This window comes from Labeo rohita, chromosome 19 (assembly GCF_022985175.1).
Source record: "Labeo rohita strain BAU-BD-2019 chromosome 19, IGBB_LRoh.1.0, whole genome shotgun sequence".
Taxonomy (NCBI): Eukaryota; Metazoa; Chordata; class Actinopteri; order Cypriniformes; family Cyprinidae; genus Labeo; species Labeo rohita.
Window position 1 is genome coordinate 22,008,383 of NC_066887.1, and position 23,746 is coordinate 22,032,128.

A 23,746-nucleotide genomic window follows, 5' to 3' on the forward strand; every position below is an offset into this window, starting at 1 on the left:
TAAAGACCGATATTTAATTAAGGATCATACAATCCTCATCAATAGTAACATTAAAACACATTTTAGGCTTAATATTAAGAAATGTGCATTGTGCACAAGCAGTACACTAAATAAAGTTAAATTACAATTTTTACATCAGTAACTCTTGAGCGATATGTCAGTAATTATATTAATAGACTTGAACTATACTTAGTATAAAATAAATGCATTTTAAATCTATTACTTTTTAACTAGGGTTACAGTAAGGTTCATTAGTTAACATTAGTTAACTGCTTTTGTAAACTTGAACTAATACTTCTAAACAATACTTCTACAGCAATTATTAATCTTAATGTTCAATTCAGCATTTACTAATGCATTATTAAAAACAAAAGTTGTGCTTGTTAACATGCACTGTGAATTAACATGAACTAACAATGAATGACTATTTTTTCATGAACTACCATTAACAAAGATTAATAAATACTGTAATAATGTAGTTTAATGTTTGCTCATCTTAGTTAATGCATTAACGTTAACCAATGTAACCTTATTGTAAAGTTTATAATAATAATGTTTCACAATATTGCTGTTTTACTGTATTTTTAATTAAATAAATGCAGCCATGGTGAACATAAGAGACCTCTTTCGAAGTCTTTTTTTAAATGATATACAGTATATTTACATTTTATTTATCTGCCTCAGCTATGAAAAAAATAGCAAAAATGCATCTGTTCTTTATTACAGTCTATAAATAATGCAAAGTGCAGCATCTGTCACAGGATGATGTCCTATTTTTTGACGCACATATACAAGTGCTGTGAAAACCGACTGTGGATGTTTGACTGCTACTGATCAGAGGAAGAACATCTAGTTGTGCTGTATTGAAGCAAAATCCAGCAGCAGGCTTCACTTGTCTGGTATCATTCTCTGAGACAGAAATACATATGCACATTTTAGATCTGATTCTGGATGCAATTATATGTGGATGTGAAATGGAGAGAAATTAGCCTCTAAAATGTATTGCTATGGTTTCAGTAATACAGCTTTCACAATGCTTGTGCTCATTCACCCTCTCTCCACTCACACACACACATATGATCTATTCCAGGAAATTAATTTATTTTTAGCACCACTGATATGCTTTTAATTACCAGCATAACTGTTTATGACTTACTGTAGGAAAAATAAAACAGCCAAATGTGTCATTTCATAACAAGATTGACACTGGGTAAAAAGATATTTCATAAAACCGCAGGGTGTGACGATACAGTTTACTGTAAATTGCATAAAGCCAACACAGCTAATAATGCGTCATTTCTAAATATTTGCAACACAAAGTGTGTCAGATATATTTACCAATATCTGGTTACTTAGTGTTTTCTGTTGTCCAAACATTTTCAGCTTCTCGCACATTTTAATTCTATTCTTTTGACGTTTTAACTACATTACGAATTCTGCCATAAATGAGTTTTAGTGCTGTATGAAAAAGAAAAATGGTGGCACTTCTGAATTTTTTTAGAGAGCGCGAGCGCTAGAAATTGCTTAATTTCTGCAATGGTCAAAGATGTTTGTCTAGTGCATTTTTATGTTGTAAGACAATTAATAAACGTAGTGAGATGCAAAAAAAAGATCCAAGAAAAATGTTCAAAAGGGCAATAAAGTGTGACGTATCATATCGTATTGTATCGTACTGTGTCGTCTGCTGCTTTTTAATTGATTTTCTATATAAGTGTGAGTTAGACCTACATCTTTGTGATTTTTCTCATTTGTAATTTTCAAGCGCTGCTTTTTTAACACGCATTTAAAGCGCATTTGGAGACTTTGTCTTATTGTCTATTCTTTAACATTGCGACTTTGCTGTTGAATACTTTTGCAACAAAATTTTCATTGCGCTGTTCAAATTGTGCTTTTACGTAAACATCCACTAGATTTTTTCATTGTCTCGCACATTAGCGCCGCCATGAACACGTATTAAAATTCTGCTTCACTCTGTCTTAAATTTTTAAACACAAGAACGTGTTTGTTGTGAACAGGCCTCAAAAGGCCTATAATATCATGAATCCAGTGGACAGAAGAGTGAGCATTTGTTTGTAGGCGTGTGTGCAAAATATGGATGGAGAACGAGTGATAAATGCAATGAAAAGAGTCTGCTAAATAGAAATAATGTAGATATAGGCTTATCCCGACTCCTTATCCAAGCATAATCCTGCATTCTTTTCTGGCCAAACGTCCCGCTGTTCATTTGAAGAGCTGCGATGCCAGCCGAGCCCCCTCACTTCTCATCTCGCACATTACCAAAACTCCAGGGTTGCGTCATTTGCCGAAAAGCACAAAAAATATATCTGAAGCCTTCTTTTCCAAGAAAGAGCATAAAGTTTTTTTTTCCTTTTGTGCCAAGTCCTTGTACTCCTTTCACGCTGGCCACCAAACCATGCCTAATGGCTCCCGGGGAGAAGAGGCCCAGATTGCGGCGTCTTTTCCCGACAAAAAGAGCTTAGAAATCTAGGCTTAAAATTTCAGGGTGCCACCCCCGCCAACCCACCCCTCCTGGAGCGTGCATATGCCCCTTCTATCCCAGGAGAAACGAGGGATGAACTCAGAAATGGATGTGAACGGTGAACGTGAGCAGCCGCAGTCACTCTCAGATTCTCTGTTTTTGGGTTATATGCTGTAAAGCCAATTTAATTAGAAACTTGCTTTTTATATACACTGCAGGTGAATATCTGGGTTACTGATATGTGAATCTGACCCATCAGGAGTGGAAGAAGTTGCGCTTTATTATGGGTAAGATTTTGCTTGAATACATCTATGCTAATGTTTTGCTATTGTGGGTTTAGAGGAGAAATCAACAATGAAGATATATTATACAAGCACATCACAGTGTTGAAGACATGATAGTGAAAAGTTCAACAGATATGGAATATTTTTGGAATCCAGTATGTGATGAAGAATCCAAGATGATAAAATGAACTTGTGTGATGATAATGCATTAACTTTGCATATGATGTAATGAAATGGATTTAATAAGACTGAGTATATAAGTAGCAATTTGCCTGATTATTTTGAGCATTTATGCATTTTCATTATCACATATTGAATTAATATTTTAAGCTTAGTTTTTGCCTGCATTGTGGACACTGGGGGGGTTTTTAGGTAAGAGAAACAGCTTACTCAAGCATGTTTAAAAAAACAACAAAAACCAATACGGTTAAAGTGAGGGTTTGATTTAGGTAAATAGGACAGAAAATTTAATAAAACAAGCGTGTGTGTGTGTGTGTGAGTATGTGAATGTCTGCAAACTGGGCATGAGCAGAAGGAGAGGATTAGGTCATTGGAGAGGATGAGAGAAAAAAGGACAATAGTCAAGCAGTGTATAAATGAAACCAGTGTGAAAAAAGAGCAGAAGTCGTCATATAGTACTGTATATTGAATATAATATACTCCCGCTTTTGCTTAGTGGGAAATACATGCCGAAAATAGGTGTTTTGAATCCAAGCTGCATCTGTTTGTTCATTAAAATACCCTATGATATGTTCACAAGCGTGGAGATGCTAATATTACATGAATAATGTTTGAACCAACCATGAGTCAAAGCTATATTACGAGGCGGCCGATTACCTACATCTGTTCTGCTGTTTACACACACACACGATTCTACCTTTTAAGGCGAGTAGATGAGAGCTGATTGATTTTCTGCTAGGTTTAAGGTGTGCTGTGGTTTTTAAGAAGATCCCTCCGAAAAAAAGTCAAAGACAAACGCAGCTCTGTGAAAGCAGAACAAGATGGAGTCTATATTAAGATGACTCGAGGAGCCCTCCTTCGATTTCTGTGGCGTTTGCGCTGTAAATGTAAATGTGATTTAAGGTGAAGCTAACGTGGCACCAATATGGATAATTTCCCTCCGTTTTACAGCATCTGCAATCGATCTGCGCTTGCTCATCTTCATTACAAAAGCCTCAGTCTCAGTGATTTCCTGAGGATACACAATGTCGATGTAGGACTGTGTAATTTGTATTACATAAAAAAGAAAGTGATGAGAATAAAGATAACAATATGTATTAGCCTTTGATCATTCATTTTTGTTGCACATTTGTCTGATAAACCAAATCATAAAGAACTGTAAATGGATACATATTTTTTAATTCTTTGATTTACGACACAGAATCTATTTATACAGTTTATTGTGAATTCATTAGTTATACAAAATGTGTTTGCAGCAATTGTAATTGCCTAAAAATGAATGAATCATGGATTATTTGTCATGCCATTTGTGACCCTGGACCACAAATCAATAAGGATCAATTTTTTAAATTTGAGATTTACCATCATCTGAAAGCTGAATAAATAAGATAGGGCAATATTTGGAGATACAACTATTTGAAAATATGGAATCTGAGGGTGCAAAAAATCAAAATATTGAGAAAATCACCTTTAAAGTTGTCCAAATGAAGTTCTTAGCAATGCAAGTTAGGTTTTGGTATATTTACGGTAGGAATTATACAAAATATTTTCATGGAATGTGATCTTAATATCCTAATGATTTTTGGCATAAAAGAAAAATTTATAATTTTAACTCACACAATATATTTTTGGCTATTGCTACAAATATACCCGTGGTACTTCAGACTGGTTTTGTGTTCCAGGGTCATGTTTTATAACACAGTTTAGATTTGCATTTCATAAATTTGTATCACTTGAATTACTTTTATAATTGTACTTTAGTGTTAAAATGGTTCATGCTAAAATATATATATATATTTGTTTAATGCTAAAAAGGCAACATCTCCACTCCAGTATAAAAGAAAGAAAGAAAGAAAAACAGTATTCCCTTAAAATGCTCAAAGCGAAATTGTAAGATGTAACAAAATCAATATATTTCTAAGGTATTGTTTCTGTATCTGCCCGTGAAGGTAGACAGACAGATTTTGTAGGCCGCAGTGAATTTGGCAAGTCTGTAGTAGGGATTGGCGTGTTAGAGACACAGGGAACAGGAGGAGATTATTAAAATATGACTGTTGGAGTTTTGGTTGACTACCTCACACCTGGTACTCTTACCAAAAAAAAACAAAAACAAAACAAAAACAGCTAAATACAAAGAAATTGGGTTTTTCTAATCTTTTCTTTTTTTTTCTACTATAAAGCTGCATGTATTTTTATAATTTAGATTCCATTCCATAACAGAAACATAAGATAAAAATTCTTTTTTAAAAAACTACAGTAATTAATTTATTTTCAACTCAAATGATTTTCACAATAATGCAATTACCAACCCTTATTTATGTATTTATTTAAGGTGAACAGGCTTATAATACAAGAGATCCTATCTGTTTTGGGAGGGGGTCATGGGGGTTGGCCTGATGAAAGGCATAAAGCACTTAAAGTTGTTAAGGGCACTCCCACCATTCAGAAGCACTTAGTGTGGCCACTCCCCAAAATCTGCACACACAAATACCATTGGAGGCCGATATGGAAACACACACACATGCACTTACAAACACTAATGCTTTTAATTAATAAACTGATGACATTTTACAGATGTTTTGTTACCCTGGATTCAATAATAATGCACTAACATAAATTAAGTGCATGCATCTATAAAACAATGTGACCTCTAAATTGCATCCTGAGGCATGTTATGTAAACAGTCGAAGATGCTATTTTAAAAGACAGTATCTTCCTATTAATTGATGAATATTTACTTGCTGTTAAATGAGATTGTTATTGACATCATCTGTAGATGATAAATGTTTAACATTTATATTAAAAGAAATGAATGCTCGCTTGTCAGAAGTGCTAACACTTTTTTACCTCTGTATACTGACTGTTGAATAGTGGCATGAATGAGAAGCTTACAGACATACACACACATACACACACACACACACATACACATACATAACATCTGCAGAATGCATAGTGATTAAACCTGCAACCTTAATCACCACTCACAGCTGCTATTTATGTCTGAAGTTTCATCTGATTTAATAAATTTGTTAATTTCTCATCTGAAGTCTATGCTATATGTGTGTTTCTTATTATAACATGCCAATTTTTTAAACATGATATGTGAATTTAACATGAACATGAATTTTGTTTATCTTTGTTAAAATAATTAAAAAAATATATACAAAATATACAGCATTTATGCGTTCTTTATATATTTATGTTATGCTGTTTTAGGTTGGGTGTGAAGTCAATTCACATAAGGGAAACAATTAAAATGTAAAGTTTATTTGTATAATTAAAATGAATATTGTTATTTTCAAAACTGACTTATTATTCCAGTTAAATTAAATGGGGAACACTCTTTATGAAGCACAAAATATACAGTGATAGCTGTAGGTCTACTGCATGAGCAAAACTGTTAGTGTTCAGCGTCTGTTTGGTCCTAATGATTGAAAAAATTATAGCCTAAAAGGTAAGGCAGTATAAAAATGATACCATTTAGTTATAATGCTAAACAGGGGAAAACACTGCAGCTTAAATTAACCATTCTGCAGCATGAGCAGCGTTTCCTGTATCCCTAATACAAATGTTACCTTTGTATAGCTGCTCCCGACATCCCATTCAAAACACCCACATTCCAACCTAATGGACGCACCTCGCCCTTCCTGTAGCTGCTATATTACTCCGCGCATACCACATTCCCGGTGTCGACTTAAAAAACACCTAGACCTCAGACGAGGCACTCGGAATGTAATAAAGCATTTGTCGATCATCTCTTGTCACTTTATACATATAACACAAACGCTTAGCGTCATGCCGGAGTGAGCCGCTGCTGCGCCCTAGTTTTTCGGATGCGGTAGGATACATGAACTGCATTCCTCGTATAAGAGCTGCGTCTGAGCGACGCCATTTTAAGGTCTAGATTCACATCAGCGCGGAAGGTTTGCCGCACCGCTAACGCAGGAGAACAGCTACCCGTCCGGGAATCTCACCGGCTGGCTTGGCTGTTTCATTCCTATTAGGATACCGACGCGTTGGTCAGGCTTCGCCGGCCAAACAAAGGGATTCGTGGTTTTAATTTCAGGTAAGCGTTTTAAACGCGGAATGATTAAACTCCTAACGTTAACGTAGTAGTTTGGAGATGGGAGCATCGGGAGGATCTTCCCAGGGTTTTCCATGCTAGACTTGAGGCTGGATCTACCTTCCGCGACCTGAGCGTTTAAAACAGCCTCATATAGGTTTTCTGCTCTTTATTTTATACTGTTTTTTCGCTAAATTGCAGGTTAATGCACACACGCACGTTGACTCTTGTGTTTGTTTACGGTAGCTTCGCAAACACTGGCTAATCTTAGCTAACGTTAGCTTTCATTCAGTTCTATGGTTCGAGTAGCGAGCTAACGTTAACAGCAAACCAGCAAATCTCAATCAATAAACTAGATGATTGATAAACGCATGATTTCACCAGGGACTCCCCGTGTTGGTGTTTATACTAATATTCTGCTCTTGTTTTTTGTTAACCGCATCGTAATTTAGTTTCATCTGCTTCAACAGTTTATGTCGTCAGACATACTGGGGAACTTTTATTTGTGTATTTTGTCATATACAAATAATAGTGAAAACTGAGCCGATCGATTATTATGTTGACGTCTCTAAGATCGGGTGAAAGTGTCCGCGAGAAATGCAATCGTTTTCTCAACAATTTAAAATGGAGGAAAATAGTTTTTTTTCCCTTATTTATTTTTTGTACATATTTGCTGTGTTGCATAACTTCACTTACATGTAGTCAGCTTGAAAAACGAGTGAAATGTGAAGTTCGTAAGTCAACCTAAGGTTGCTCAAAGACTGTTAGGATGGGTTGAATTGATTAAATTTGCTTTCTTGCTAAAAGTGTTGCTGAATGGGATGTCACGTTTATTTGAATTTAAGGAGAAGTCAGAATTATCTTCGTTTTGTCTCCTCAGATTTGGTGTGACGTTATAGGGGGTCACATTTCTCCGTTATCCGATAGGCAGGTTTTTAAGTCAGTTTTTAAACGGAGTCGAAACATTTCAGGGTTCATTACTCTTCCTCGAAACAAAGGCCCCGATGGCCGAATTCCTGCGTGCTTTTAGGAGGGGCTCGGGTTTCTCTGCTCCCAGAGCCCGGAACAGCTGTTTCACACACTTTAGTTAGACGTATCCACCTTGAGAAGCACGATAGAGCTGACCTCAGATCAGCCACCGTACGCGTCTCCGCTGGAGGAAGTGTGGGCGGAGCCAAAATCCGACGGCAGCGTGCTGCGCTGTGGAAATTGAAGAGGTCGAAACTTTTTTTTCCGCGATTACGCGTGTGTGGTCGCGTTTTTTAGTGGCGAGCGTGACACTGGTTTCATACCTGTGCGGGAAATACCCGCAGTAGTGTTTAAAAACAAGCTCGGTTTCCCATAATACACAATGCACGGTTTATGGAAGAATGGAAGAACCTGTGAAAATAATACACTTTGGAACATAATTTGACTTGTTTACTGTGAATTTATTTATTCTGCTTTCACACAACCCGAAAAATTGGTTCTCTAGTAGTCAGACATGTTCGCTTTTGTAGATTACATCAAAACATTGTTTACAGTGATCATTTACGCGCACGCACACACACGCACAACTTGTCACTCATCCTTCAATTGTGTATGACTTTGACAAAAGAGTGTGTGTGTGTAAATTATATATGTGACCCTGGACTGCAAAACCAGTCATAAGGGTCAACTGTTTGAATTTGAGATTTATACATCATCTGAAAGCTGAATAAATGAGCTTTCCATTGACACATGGTTTGTTAGGATAGAAAAATATTAGGCTGAGATTAAACCGTTTGAAAATCTGGAATCTGAGGGTGCCAAAAATATAAAAATATTGAGTAAATCGCCTTTAAAGTAGTCCAAATGAAGTTTTTAGCAATGCATATTACTATTCAGGCGTTACGTTTTGATACATTTACGGTAGGAAATTTACAAAATATCTTAATGGTTCATTATGAACATTATGAACAATGGAACATCTTTACTTAACATCCTAATGATTTTTGACATAAAAGAAAATTTATCATTTTGACCTATACAGTGCATTGTTGACTAATTTTACAAATATACCTGTGCGACTTATGACTGGTTTTGTGGTCCAGGGTCACACATATGTATATGATAAATGATTATTACCTTTATAATTATCGTTCTATAGTTATTCAGCCTTAAGGCTGTCAGTTCTGCTTAAAATCTTTTATTTTGCCACCAAATGCTAAGATTCTGGATCAACACAGGATTCTATAATTGTTAGAATTGTTGAAAAAGGGACAATCCACCCAAAATCGTCTGCGAACTACTTCTTGAATGGCTTTTTTTTTTTTTTTTTTTTTCCTTTGCACCGGCCATGCACCGCAACATTTGGGCTTGTGTTAACAGGATACAGTGAATAAACCTCAAATGAGCCCATTAAGAGGGCTAATCAGGAAGCCTTCCTTTACTTTGAAGGTTCAGTTTCCAAATCCGTCCCATAATCACACAGTGATTCGTCTGCACGTCCGCCTCCCATGCGCCTGTACGGAATGCTGACTGGTGCCGCAAGGAAAACCCTGCGAGTTCGTGTCTGACTCCCTTCAGTGTTTATTGTCTGGTAAATTAATTCCAGGTCAGTCTCACCACTGTGGAGGGTTACACATGCGTTTTGCATAAACTACCACAGCTGCCTCTGTTTGCTCTCAAATCAGCCTCTCTGCCTTCACATGCACCCTTAAAAAGCCTAATTTATTAACATTGGCACGGCTTCACAGCGATGTGTTTCCCGCTAGCGGGGTCTTTCAGTACAGGCCTGTATTTGAAGTGCTGTATCTTGTGTCATGCAGACTTACACACACACACACACACACACACACACACAGAGGAAAGGAATGTCCAGCGCTGACTGCAGGATGTTATCATAAGCAAGGTTTCCTGTAAATACCTGTATGTGAAGGCAGCTCTTGATGGTATATTTTGGAGCTCGTGTTGAAATATTCTGGAACAGCAGCACTTTAGAATGCTGTACCAAGTTGGTTTTTGGTGAGAGTGTGTGAAGGATGACACTGTGATTCTGCAGCTTCATCATTAAAAGCTCTTCTCACTCAGCCGTATGTTCTCAGACAGCCTGGATGCTCATCCAGCTGAGAACCGGCACTTAACCTACTTGCAGAGGGTTGCAATTTAGCACAAGAGTGCTGGAGTGCATGTGACTTGAGCCGTGTTCTGATTCACACAGTCACTGCACTCATGACCGTGGGACATCTGTAGAAGTTCAATTCACTTGACAAATTTGTTCATTTGGAATAACCTGCAATGTCAGATTTTTGCAATTATGTTCTAAAAGTCTTCTTTATACGTTTATTCAGTGCTTCAGTGAATTTGATAATGCTTTGCCACTTCATGTAGAACCTTCTTTTAAAATTGAGCAAATTGAAAACTGAAAATACGCTGAATGGAAACATGTCAATTTCTTAACTCCCATATGTCACATAGTTTTTACACTTGCATAAAGTGGTTAAGGCAACTCAAAGGAATATTTTGCATAACTGCAATGAAAACAGTTTTCACATTTACAGGTCACCTGATCATTCTTTAGTGTACTATAACCTCCAATAAACACATCATATGTGGCTGCTCTCAAGTATAAGATTCTTTCCTTGCCATTAATGCTTGGAAAGCCCTTTATTTACTATGCACACTTGGCTCCGACACGGCTGCCGGAGCTGGTTGCGGCCACTCTAGTCAATGTTTGTGCGATGGCTTGCCTGATATAAACGCATTTCCAAAGTGTCTAAGAAGCATCTCGAGTAATAATCATTACTTGTTTACTAATGATTATTTTAGTAATGGAGTAATCGGTCGATTATTCTGATTACATTTTAGCCACATAACATTGGTTAACAAACGCCGTCATTTTGTTTGTTTTTTTTTAATCCGCATTTATAAAATCACAAAGGTTGAAGGATATCTGCATTGGCTATCTGTAAATTCATATTGGTCAAGCACTAGGTTTTAGTTGTAAATGTATTATGAACTGTGTTCATAGTTGTAAACTTGCACTGATCTCCTTTGCCACGTGATGCTCTTCCTTTCCACGGCACCAAATTAATTCTTAGGATGTTTGTTTGCGGTAGGGTTAACCACATTGATTGATGTTGTTGAATGTGTAGTTAGGTTGGAAACGAGCCTTTCGGTTTCTTCCCATGTTGTTGCAGTATGTACTTTACATTTAACCCCAATATTGTGACGCATATCGGGTCTTTTGAGGCTCGCAGGATGTGAGAGCTGATGTTCTCTGCTGCAGCAGGAAGCCAGATTTTTGTCATTTCCGTTTTCAAAGGTTGTCCGCTTTCTAGATGGTTATTTTCCGAAAATGTCCCATCAAGTTAGTAAGGCTATCAATTAATGCTTTTTCTACAGAAGAGTTTAATCTGATGCTGATTTATACTGAAGGATGTGTTTATTTGGACGGCATTTATTAGTTTCTTTGAGCCGAGGAGGGATGTTAGACTCATTTCATTGATTTAATTGCTGCTTGGCGCTCTGAAGGCCCATGCAGGAAGGAAGACTGGCCCAGAAGCAGACATGAGCAGTTTCCTATGGAAATAAAAAATCGACTGCTCTGGTTTGAGGCCAGCATGAGGAAACTTATTTCACATTCTAAATGCTTGGCAGCTTTCGTTTCGTTGTGGCATCTTTTCACGCTTCTAAATGTGTCCTCTACCCCATGAACTGGCATCACTAGCCTGAGGCTCTGCGCGAGACTCTGGAGAATTCAAGGCATCTGAGGTTTCCAGAGGTCGTTATAGCACTGTGATTTAACTTCAGACACTTACATGTTCTCTAGCAAATGCACACTGTTTGTAAATGCTTTATGCAGTACCATTCAAATGTTTGGCGTCACTAAGAATTATTTTTTTTTAAATTAACATTTATTCAGCAAGGACACGCATTTAGATGACAAGTCTGTTACAACAGACTTCTGTTTCACATGAATGAACTTTTTCAAAACATCTTAAAATCATTTTTCACAATAATATCAAACAGCACAGCTGTTTTCAACATTGATTTCTGAAGGCTCATGTAACACTTAATTTTCAACAGCCATTACTCCAGTCTTCAGCTTTGCCATTACAGGAAGTAATTCCATTTTAAAATAGATCAAAATAAGATGGTTAACATTGGTACACTTTAAATAGTATTACTTTTTTTTTTTTTTTTTTTTTTTTTTTTTTTTTTTTAAATGACAGTCGAAGCACAGAATACTGCTGTCAGCATTCTGTCACGTAAAAACCTCTTGGACAAGAGTCATTTCCACGTAAGCATCTTGCAACATGAAGGTTGCATTTTTCAACAGTGTGTCAAGTTAAAAATAGTCTTAGTTCTGTTCCATTCTGTTCCACTCCACCCAGCAGCTTTTAAACAAGAATGTGTCTTGTGCGAGTACTCCTAAAAATGTATGCTTAATTATAAATTGTCTAGATGGTGGTTTAGTGTCTACTTGTGAACCTACATGTTGGGGTATGTTCATTGTTTTTCAGTTTTATCTGTTTCTGTAGTCATCTAAACCCCCCACCCTCTGAATATATCATCGGGTGGAAGTTTTCAACTCGAGTCACTTATTTATAACCTAAAACTGACAATTTGGGTAGATATTGTAAAATGATTTTGGACCCATCCCATTATCCTAGAATAATGGTCTGCAACCTACAATTTTCTGCTTTAATAGTGAAACAAGTAAATCTGATTTTATAAAGTAAGGATCCAAATAAGCAACTTAAGATCAGTGTTGGTTTCGTGTCTTCGGGCTGTTTATAGTCGCTTAATTTGCGGTGGTTGATGCTGTATTGTTCTCATCAGCTTTGGATGAATGAAGCTGACTAACCCCCTCAGCATGTTTTTACTGGCATTGCCAAGATGACTCACCGTCCCGACTCCCTCTCTCGACTTCTCGCGTGACACCTTACAGACTAAATGAGGGGAGTTTCCCACAGTTAACGCTACCTTTAGGGTCTGTAATGTAGATTAAAGCCTCTTTCTCGCTTGTAAAACAGCTGGTGTCTGAGGGGGAATAGCCAAATGTTACTGCTAATTTGTAAAATGGAGCTCTTTCTTGACCTTATGCTTGGTTCAGTTATGTAGTTTTTGTCCTGATGAGCTTTTAAATTTTTTTTTTTTTTTTTTTTTTTTTTTTTTTTTTTTTTTTTTCCCCCCTACAGGTTTTGAAGTCGCTCAGGCTGAGGGATTGACGCAACGATGGCTACCCAGTGTGAGTATTTTTCCATGTTAACCTGTCAGTTTATCGGCATGTTTGTCCAATGACTCTGCTCCTTGACGCAAACACAAATACAGATGAGCTGATAAGGAACCGGTTTATTTACTGAATTTCGGTTAACCCTCAAAGACCCAATATATCAAACTACAGTAAATGCTTATTTAACTTAAGAATACTAAATGCTGTTTCTGTTACTATAGAGTTGAAATCTCATGAAAATCCACACAACATGGTTGCTGTCTAAGACCACGTCTGACAGTTTTGACTCAAATTTAGCATTCAAATGCTGAGTTGAGTGTAGTGATACTGGAACTAAAATTCCTAATTGTAATGTTAGACTTTATCTGAATATCTTGAATATAGGCAGCAAAAATAGCCAAGATAAAATCGTTGCCACTAAGCTTCTATAGAGGTCATTGCAGCTGCAGGTGTTAAAATGTGCATTAAAAGTATAGGAATATTGCGTGATAATGAGACTTTAGACTTTAGAGTAGATCCAAAAATGTATTTCCGAAAGAACATTAAATTGAATGTCTGACATTGTCTTATGTCCTGTAGCTGACCTTATGGAGCTTGATATGGCCATGGAGCAGGATCGTAAAGCTGCTGTGAGTCACTGGCAGCAGCAGTCCTACCTGGATTCAGGTATTCACTCTGGGGCCACCACCACAGCGCCATCTCTGTCAGGGAAAGGCAACCCTGAGGAGGAGGATCTGGACAACCAGGTGCTCTATGAGTGGGAACAGGGCTTCAACCAGCCCTTCACACCTGAGCAGGTGGCAGGTATGTAGCTGTATTTGCTTCCAACTCATTATGATGCTTGTATTAGGAAAAAAATGGCCTTTTCCTGCCTGCTTCCTGTCTGGTTAATCACAAACTTCCTCTCTTAGACCTGGACGGGCAGTATGCCATGACCCGTGCACAGCGTGTCCGTGCTGCCATGTTTCCTGAGACTCTCGATGAGGGCATGCAGATCACTTCTACCCAGTTTGACTCTGCCCACCCCACCAACGTGCAGCGGCTAGCTGAACCTTCCCAAATGCTCAAACATGCCGTTGTCAATCTCATTAACTACCAGGATGATGCTGAACTGGCCACCAGAGCCATTCCTGAGCTCACCAAACTTCTCAATGACGAGGACCAGGTTAGAAATGAAAGCAGAAATGTTGATGTTAAACCATCAAAATTGCGATTTCCTTTGAGAAGATGTGCGTTCCTGCTACAGGAAACATTTCCATCTGAAGCTAAAAATGGATCATCTGATAGCAAAAAGAGCCTTCATTAAGATTATTTTTAGACCTAAAATTTGAAGCAATGACAATACTGTCTGAATCGCCTTAAGTTTCGCTTTTGAATGTTGTCATTTGCATAATGTAGCATTTCCTGTTGGAAGATCTAAGATTGGTAGAGAGTCACTAGTTTGAAGTGACCCTTGAAAGATTTCTGCATCCGGCGAGCAAATTACTCCAGATTTCTCTGCAGTTGCACTGCTAAATGACAAGTAACCAGCCATTTCAAATCTGCTCCGTCTCACTTCCTTCCTAATCGTTCACTTTTCCTGTCCAGGTGGTGGTGAACAAAGCCGCAGTGATGGTGCACCAGCTTTCCAAGAAAGAGGCCTCTCGCCACGCCATCATGCGCTCTCCCCAGATGGTGTCGGCCATCGTGAGGACCATGCAGAACACCAATGATGTAGAGACTGCGCGTTGTACTGCCGGCACCTTACACAACCTCTCCCATCACAGAGAGGGCCTTCTTGCCATCTTTAAATCGGGAGGAATCCCAGCCCTCGTCAAGATGCTGGGGTAAGAGCAGCAAAGATTTTTGTTTCATTTCGATGTCCTCCTCATACTAGTTCTCCACTAAATGGACGTTACATGATTATGTTGCCAGGTCCCCCGTTGACAGTGTGCTGTTCTATGCCATCACCACTCTTCACAACCTCCTGCTCCATCAGGAAGGTGCTAAAATGGCTGTGCGTCTTGCTGGAGGACTTCAGAAGATGGTGGCTCTGCTCAACAAAACCAATGTCAAATTCCTTGCCATCACCACAGACTGCTTACAGATCCTGGCATACGGCAACCAGGAGAGCAAGGTACATACTGCGTTGATCTTGCTGATTGGAGGATAAATGCTAGATGTACTTATGCTAATTTGTCTCAACTTTTGCCACCACAGTTGATCATCCTGGCCAGTGGAGGACCTCAGGCTCTGGTCAACATCATGAGAACATACACATATGAGAAACTGCTCTGGACCACAAGTCGTGTGCTTAAAGTGTTGTCTGTCTGCTCCAGCAACAAACCTGCCATCGTTGAGGCTGGTATGTATATGCAAATTAAGTATGCGTTCATTGTTCACGTATGTTATGTTATGTTATGTCAGGGTCTCATCTTGTGCTTCTATGTGGGTTTTAGGTGGCATGCAGGCTCTTGGCCTTCACTTGACAGATCCCAGCCAGCGCCTGGTTCAAAACTGCCTGTGGACCCTCAGAAACTTGTCAGATGCTGCCACCAAGCAGGTTAGTTCATGCAAACCATCAACAATTTGGTTTGTGTCATGGAATTGTAAACAACTTTTATTAATCTAACACTCTTTCCTTACAGGAAGGGATGGAAGGACTTCTTGGCACTCTGGTTCAGCTTCTTGCTTCCGATGACATCAATGTTGTCACATGCGCTGCCGGCATACTATCCAACCTCACGTGTAACAACTACAAGAACAAGATGATGGTTTGCCAAGTGGGTGGAATCGAGGCCCTGGTCCGTACTGTTCTTAGGGCTGGCGACAGAGAGGACATCACCGAACCTGCTGTTTGTGCGCTACGCCATCTAACATCCAGACACCAAGATGCTGAGATGGCCCAGAATGCAGTGCGTCTTCACTACGGCCTGCCTGTAGTGGTCAAACTGCTGCACCCACCCTCACACTGGCCATTAATTAAGGTACGTTGCCAGATAGTCACCAGTTTTATGCCCTTTTTTTTTTTTTTTTTTTTTTTTTTTTTTGCCTTTATTATGATAGGACAGATCAGAACTGACAGGAAGCGAAGTGGGAGAGAGATAGGGGGTGGGATTGGGAAAGGTCCATAAAATTGGGATTCGAACTCGGGACGCCCGTTGCGCAGCTGCGCTGTGTGTCAGCGCACTGCCCACAAGGATATCGGTGCCAACACCATCTTGCACATTCTAATGAGTCTTTCCACATCCTTTCTAGGCAACAGTCGGTCTGATCCGTAATCTGGCGCTATGCCCAGCCAATCATGCGCCGCTCCGCGAACAGGGTGCAATTCCCCGATTGGTCCAATTGCTGGTGAGGGCGCACCAGGACACCCAGAGGCGCACTTCAATGGGTGGCACACAGCAACAGTTTGTGGTGAGTTACATTTGGTTTTTGTAGCGGAAAGGCATTTGTAGTTGTGGAAAACTAAATGTTTGATGCTAATTGTAATATTCAGGAGGGAGTTCGCATGGAGGAGATTGTGGAAGGCTGCACTGGAGCACTTCACATCCTGGCCAGAGACGTACACAACAGAATCGTCATCAGGGGGCTTAACACCATCCCCTTATTCGTACAAGTATGACTTTTTTACATTGCACATTCTACATTAAAGATGGCTGCCATGTTCAATCTCAAAAACTCTCTCATTTTTGAGTTTCTTAAAGTGTGTCTCTTGCTTTGTAGCTGCTGTATTCTCCGATTGAGAACATCCAGCGGGTAGCGGCAGGAGTGTTGTGCGAGCTGGCTCAGGATAAGGAAGCGGCAGAGGCCATTGAGGCAGAAGGAGCCACTGCTCCTCTTACAGAGCTGCTGCACTCCAGAAACGAGGGAGTTGGTGAGTGACTGCCACCTATTGATAGATACCATACAGCATTATAACACAAAAATTCTCTTAATATCAATGGGCAGGTCTTTACAATTACTTTCTCTGGTGGCTTGTGTTGCCAGCTAAATAGTGGAAGGGGTCTAGGACACTCAAGGTTTCCATTAATTTTGACTCTCTCATGTACTTTTCTCTATATAGCCACATATGCTGCAGCAGTGCTGTTCCGCATGTCTGAAGATAAGCCTCAGGACTACAAGAAACGTCTTTCTGTGGAACTTACCAGCTCTCTTTTCAGAACAGAGCCCATGGCCTGGAACGAGGTACAAACATTTGTCTGCTCTCAGATGTAGACCATTAATGCTGTATGAATCCATTTTTATGAAACAAAATGTGTTTGTCTTAGACTGGGGACCTAGGCCTTGATATTGGTGCACAGGGAGAGCCTCTTGGATACAGACCAGATGGTAAGACATGTATTTATGTACCTTTTATATAATTATATTTTACATAACCTTTTTAATAATTTCATGCGCACTTTTTTTTTTTATTAAACTGTTTAATCACTTTTCCTTTTAAATGTATAAATGTAAATGATTATTTAAATTTTTTTTTTTTACTTATTTATATATTTTTATAGTTTTTTTTTTTTTTTTTTTTTTTTAAGTGATTTAAATAGTTTAATAAAAAAAAATATATATATATATATAATATGTATATATATGTATATGTGTGTATGTATGTGTATATATATATATATATGTATGTATGTGTGTATATATATATATATATATATATATATATATATATATATATATATATATATATATATATATATATATAAAAAAGAACAGTTTTATAATGGAATTCTGACTTCATAACTAGCAATTACGAGCTTATCGCAATTCCAACTCATCTCAGTTCTAAGGAAAAAGTCAGTAGCAAAAATTGACTTCAATATATATATATATATAGTATGTATATGTTTGTTTGTTTTATTTATTTATTTATTTTTTTTACCTTTTGCTTTTCTATTTGAATTATTCAATTATATTCAATAATTTATTGAAGTCAATTTTTGCTACTGACTTTTTCCTTAGAACTGAGATGAGTTGGAATTGCGATAAGCTCGTAATTGCTAGTTATGAAGTCAGAATTCCATTATAAAACTGTTCTTTTTTTTTTTTCTTTTTTTTTCTCAGAATTGTGAGATCCAAGGAAAAAAGTCTGAATTGCAAGGTTTTATATCTCTGTACTGAAAAATTAAGTTAGAATTGATATAAACTCGTAATTACGAGTTAGAAAGTCAGATTTCTGAGATTTTAAAAACTCACAATTCTGACTTTTTTTTTTCTTAATTGCAAGGAAAAAAAAGTCAGAATTGGATGTTTATCTCTTAATAAACTCATTGCAAGTTATAAAGTCAGAATTGCAAGAACTCAAAGTCTGACTTTTTCTCACAATTCTGACTTTATTTTTGCAATTTCCCCCCCAAAATTGTGAGAGATAAACTTATTCTAAAAAAATATTGGTCATTTTCTCAGAATTGCATCTTTATCACAATTCTGACATGACTCGTAATTGCGTGTAAAGTCCGAATTGTGTGAGAAACTCTCAATTCTGAGGAAAAGTCAAATTTGCTAATTTATTTCACATTTCTGACTTTGTAACTCTATAACTCTTTATTTGCAAGTTTGTATCATGTAATTCTGAGAAAAGTCAGAATTGTGAGTCGCAATTACCTTTTTTTTTTTTTTTTTTTTTTTTTTTTTTTTTTTTTTTTTTTTTTGTTTGTTTGTTTGTTTGTTTGTTTGTTTGTTTATTTATTAACATGTATGTATTTAAACATTTACTTAAACAATACTCATGACTTTTCATATTCCTTTTAGACCCCAGCTATCGTTCTTTCCACTCTGGCTACGGTCAGGATGGTCTGGGTATGGATAGCATGCTGGAGCATGAGATTGGAGGCCACCATCCTGGAGCGGAGTACCCCGTAGAGGGACTCCCCGACTTGGGCCATGCTCAGGACCTGATGGATGGCCTGCCCCCTACAGACTCCAATCAGCTGGCCTGGTTTGACACGGACCTCTAAACACGCACGGTCTACATGTATTGAAGGTAAGATGAGTTTTAAATGACTTGTGTTCACTGAATCCTGCTTAAGTTTCAAAATAAAGATTAATGTACTTCTGTGTCTCCACAGCTGTATGTTGAATGAATCTGCATTGTGATTTGAAGAGTCGTGGAAGGTTTGCCAGAGGGTGGGCTAGTGTTTCAGAAAGTGCCTGACACACAACACACTTGTCGCAGACGAAAGGGAGATATCTAACGGGGAAATGGTGGATATCAGTCTCCTTTATTGCTACGACCCCTTTTCTTTTTTTTTTTTTTTTTTTTTTTTTTTTTTTTTTTGCCCTGGATGGAAAAAATGCAAGTACAGAGGGATTGTGATGCGGATGCTAACGAGTGCACATGAAAAGGATCTTTTAAGATGGAACTATTTTAACAATTTTTTTTTTTTTTTTTTCCCCTTTTCCTTTTCCTTAAATCAGCCTTTTCATGGTACTGACCCTAGCTTGGTTTTTTTTTTTAAACCTGGTCTCTTTTTGTTTTGTTTTTTTGTTTCTGCCATTTAATTTGTATTCCATATTTTTCTTTTTTTTTTTTTTTTTTTTTTTTTTTTTTTTTTTTTTAAATGTCTTCTATAGTGTTAAGTTGTAGTGGACTTGCCTCATTGGTTTCTGGATCTTTATCACGTGCTAGTGTACAACACTAATCTCAGTTCCTATGTAATCTGACTGAAAGTGTAACAATGTGTAGCTTTTTATATGATCATTTAAAATGGTGGTTGTTGGGAGTAGAAAAAAATTATATGCATTCTTACAAAATGCTTAAAGTTGAGCAAGGAGAAGCGGTTTTCAATGTCACTATTGTTCCAAAAAGGGTGTGGATGCAGCAAGGGTGGGGCGGGGGGGTAGATGGGGTTTATGAGGTATACACAGAGACAGAAATCTTTTCTATGCTATCTGGAGGTAGTCTCTATTGAAGCAACGTCATTGTTTGTTAGCCTGTGCGGCTTCTTTTGGGAACATGGATAATGACATGGCTACTCAATAAAAGACTTTTATTCCATTTGTGTTGTGTGATGCCTAAATATAAAAGGTATTTATGTTGTGACTTACATAAAAGCAAACAATTGTTTGCATTATTTGGTACTTCACCCTTTCCTTATTAACTTAAAGGGGTTAGTCAAAGATGTTCATGTCTGTCTTGAGTCGAAAAGAAATGAAGGTTGAGGAAAACATTCCAGGATGTTTCTCCATATAGTGGACTTTAATGGGGATCAGCAGGTTGAAGGTCCAAATTGCAGTTTCAATGCAGCTTCAAAGGGCTCCACATGATCCCAGCCAAGGAATGAGGGTCTTATCTAGTGAAACAATCTGTCTTTTTCTTTTCTAAACTGTTAGTTCTTTTGCTGTGTACTTTGGTTCAGAAAAGTAGGGTAGGGTGGAAAAACTCCAACTTCTAAATCATCCAATGTGTTTTTTTTTTTTGTTTGTTTTTTTTGCACAGTTGCTTTGTAAACACTGGGTTGGTACCTCAGCCTACGTCACGCGTGACCATTTCAACATGACTGCGCAATGCGTGAAACTGTAGATGCAGAGCCAGTGCAAGATGAGCATTTGTGGTTAAAAAGTATATGTTACATATTTTCTTTTAAGAAAATGACCAATTGTTAAACTAAAGACCCTTATTCCTCGGCTGGGATCATGTAGAGCCCTTTGAAGCTGCACTGAAACTGCATTTTGGACATTGAACCCATTGATCCCCATTGAAGTCCACTATATGGAGAAAAATCTTAGAATATTTTCCTTTAATTTTAATTTCTTTTCAACAGAAGAAAGAAAGACATGAATAAAACATGGATGTTATCAGGAAATTTTTATTCTGGACTGAACTATAGACTTGTATTTTGGCCAGAAGCAATGGTTTAAAATTAAAACATCTTGGACATATCATGATGTTTTTATCATGGTTTTGAACTCTCATATTGACGGCATCCATTCACTGCAAAGGATCCGTTAGTGAACAAGTGATGATGCTAAGTTTCTCAGAATCCGTTTCAATAAAGATCATCTGAGGCCAAAGGTGAATACATTTTCAGCATATTTCTATAAAATATCTATAATGTATTTCTTTATATCTATGAAGCAGTCTATTAAAGTCCACTTCCAGAGCAAAAATTTACAGATAATTTACTCACCCCTTTATTATCCAAGATGTTCTATCTTTCTTTCTTCAGTCATAAAGAAGTTGTTTTTTCTGAGGAAAAATTTCAGGAATGTTCTTCATATAATGGACTTCTATGGTGCCTGCGAGTTTGAACTTTCAAAATGTAGTTTAAATGCAGCTTTAAAGGGCAATAAACGATCCCAGATGAGGAAGAGGCGTCTTATCTAGTGGAACGATCAGTTAATTTCTAAAAAATGTTACAATTTATATACTTTTTAACCTCAAATGCTCGTCTTGTCTATCTCTGCATAAATTCTGCGTATTCCAGTTCATGACAGTTAGGGTATGTCAAAAAAACTCCCATCTCATTTTCTCCTCCAACTTCAAAATCGTCCTACATTGCTGTTTAACCATTTGTAAAGGGTGTTTGACCCTCCTTGCACATTCACTATGTAAACACTGGGTCGGTACTTCTGCAGCGATGTAATACGATTTTAAAGTTGGAGGAGAAAATGAGATGGGAGATAAATGTATTGACTCGGATGAGTTCACGCAGTGCTAGACAAGACGAGAATTTGAGGTTAAAAAGTATATAAATTGTCTTTTTTTTTTTAAATAATTGATCGTTTCGCTAGATAAAACCCTTCTCGGCTGGGCCCTTTGACGTTGTATTTAAACTGCGCTTTGGAAGTTCAAACCCGGGGGCACCATTAAAGTCCACTATATGGAGAAAAATCCTGAAATGTTTGCCTTAAAAAACAATTTCTTTACAACTGAAGAAAGAAAGACATGAACATCTTAGATGACAAGAGGGTGAGTTTTTGTTCTGGAAGTGAACTTCTCCTTGAAGTACAATCTGTATTCACAATAAGAAGTTATAAGACGCCTATAAACTTAAATGTGTTTAAATGGGCCGGAGTTTCCCTTCTCTGCTGCCTGTCATTCATTTCCACTTCTCTGGAGGCTACTTAACATCTTCATGTGTGTGTGAAATCAAAGTTGAAGATTCATTATCAGTAAATCAGCCTTGGAGGGGTGGAGATGATTTCCGTTCTCTTATCTAAACGTGTGGGGACGAGGGCAGGCGATGAAATCTGCACTTGTGCACGCATGTGGGTGCTTTAGCTACCCCCTTTTTTCTAAATTGGATCCATATCGGATGTCTTGCGCTTGGCTGATTCAAGTCAGTTTGATTTAATCAACTCAAACAGGCAGCAGTTCTGATATGATGCATTAATCTCATGTTTGATGTGGTTTTTAATTGATTTGTTGAAGTTGCATGTCCTTATAGAGTTACCATTTTATACAAGGGAGTGTACAAGGCTCTTTGCGTATTTTTTGTTTGCTTGAATCTATATCCATACAAACGCTGAATGAACAAACCATTAAATGAGCTGTAATGCATCAGCATTTAAACTTGCGCTCTGGAAGTTTTATGAACGTCTCCATTTTCTGCTTCCACCTCTTTTTTTTCTATTGGGAAAGGAATTTCACTGAGGCCTTGCCAAACGGCGGCTGTAGTTTGAAGTGCTGCCAGAATGCTTTGTGCTGAGCAGCCCTCACCGCCTCCACAAAAAACACTCATCCCCCTCTTCAGATAGAAAAAAAGAGGGGGATAGATTTGCCCGGTTTGAACAGGGGGCAGGGCGACATGTCTATATAATGGAGTTATATGAACCAAGAAAGTATCCATAGGTGTTTTTTTCAAATTAGGTCACTTTTGTCTTAAAGGTTAATTTTTTTTTCTCAAAATTGATTTCAACTTTTTTATTTCTACTGTTCAAATGCATTTTATATATCTAAGCCAAAGGTGGAGTAAAAATAAACTTATGATACTAGCTTTCCTCAACTGTGGTGTCATTTTTTCACCACATCCACCATTTTTAACCCTAATTAATTTTTTATAAATAGATTGTTTTATTGTACTTGTGGGTTACAACAGTGTTAATAGTGTTAAGAACTTGACATAAAATATGAGATGTGATGTATGTCTTCTAAGGCTGCATTTATTTGCTCAAAATACAGTAAAAACAGTAATATTATATTATATTATAAAATGTTACTACAATTTAAAATAAGCCTAGATTTAAGAATCTTTGGTGAACAAAAAGTTTAAAAGAGCAGCATTTATTTGAAATAGAGAACTTTTGTAACATAATAAATATCTTTACTGTAATTTTGGATCTATTTAGCACGTCCTTGCTGAATGAAAGTATTTAATTTTCAAGGGAAAAATCCTGCTGACCCCCAGACTTTTAAATGGAAGTGTAAATATCACTTTAGATTAATATATTATTTTGTGTAATTTCTAATCAAACTTAGTGTTTAGAGCACAAAAATGCTAGCTAGAGGGTTTGCACTTGCGTTACGGTTTGGTCAGTTACCCGGATCAGGGCCGGCCCTGGCTAATTTGCCGCCCTAGGCAAGATTTTACCTGGTGCCCTTTGCTTCACAGCCC

General features: G+C 37.6%; 1 protein-coding gene across 2 annotated transcripts; it reads left to right on the plus strand.

Annotated features, from left to right (window-relative positions):
• The first annotated feature begins 2,687 nt into the window (after positions 1-2,687).
• LOC127181728 (catenin beta-1) lies at positions 2,688-20,187 on the plus strand. 2 transcript variants are annotated; one of them, XM_051136625.1, is made up of 16 exons: positions 2,688-2,766; positions 13,174-13,223; positions 13,788-14,012; positions 14,120-14,373; positions 14,796-15,034; positions 15,123-15,324; positions 15,408-15,552; positions 15,647-15,750; positions 15,836-16,174; positions 16,446-16,604; positions 16,687-16,806; positions 16,914-17,064; positions 17,254-17,375; positions 17,459-17,519; positions 18,942-19,173; positions 19,259-20,187. In XM_051136625.1, exons 2-15 carry the CDS (start codon positions 13,211-13,213, stop codon positions 19,145-19,147), a joined length of 2,340 nt encoding a protein of 779 aa, XP_050992582.1. In that variant the 5' UTR covers positions 2,688-2,766; positions 13,174-13,210; the 3' UTR covers positions 19,148-19,173; positions 19,259-20,187. The 2 variants fall into 2 exon arrangements, with proteins under 2 accessions (XP_050992582.1, XP_050992580.1); XM_051136623.1 differs by lacking the exon at positions 2,688-2,766 and adding an exon at positions 6,832-7,012.
• Positions 20,188-23,746: the final 3,559 nt, after the last annotated feature.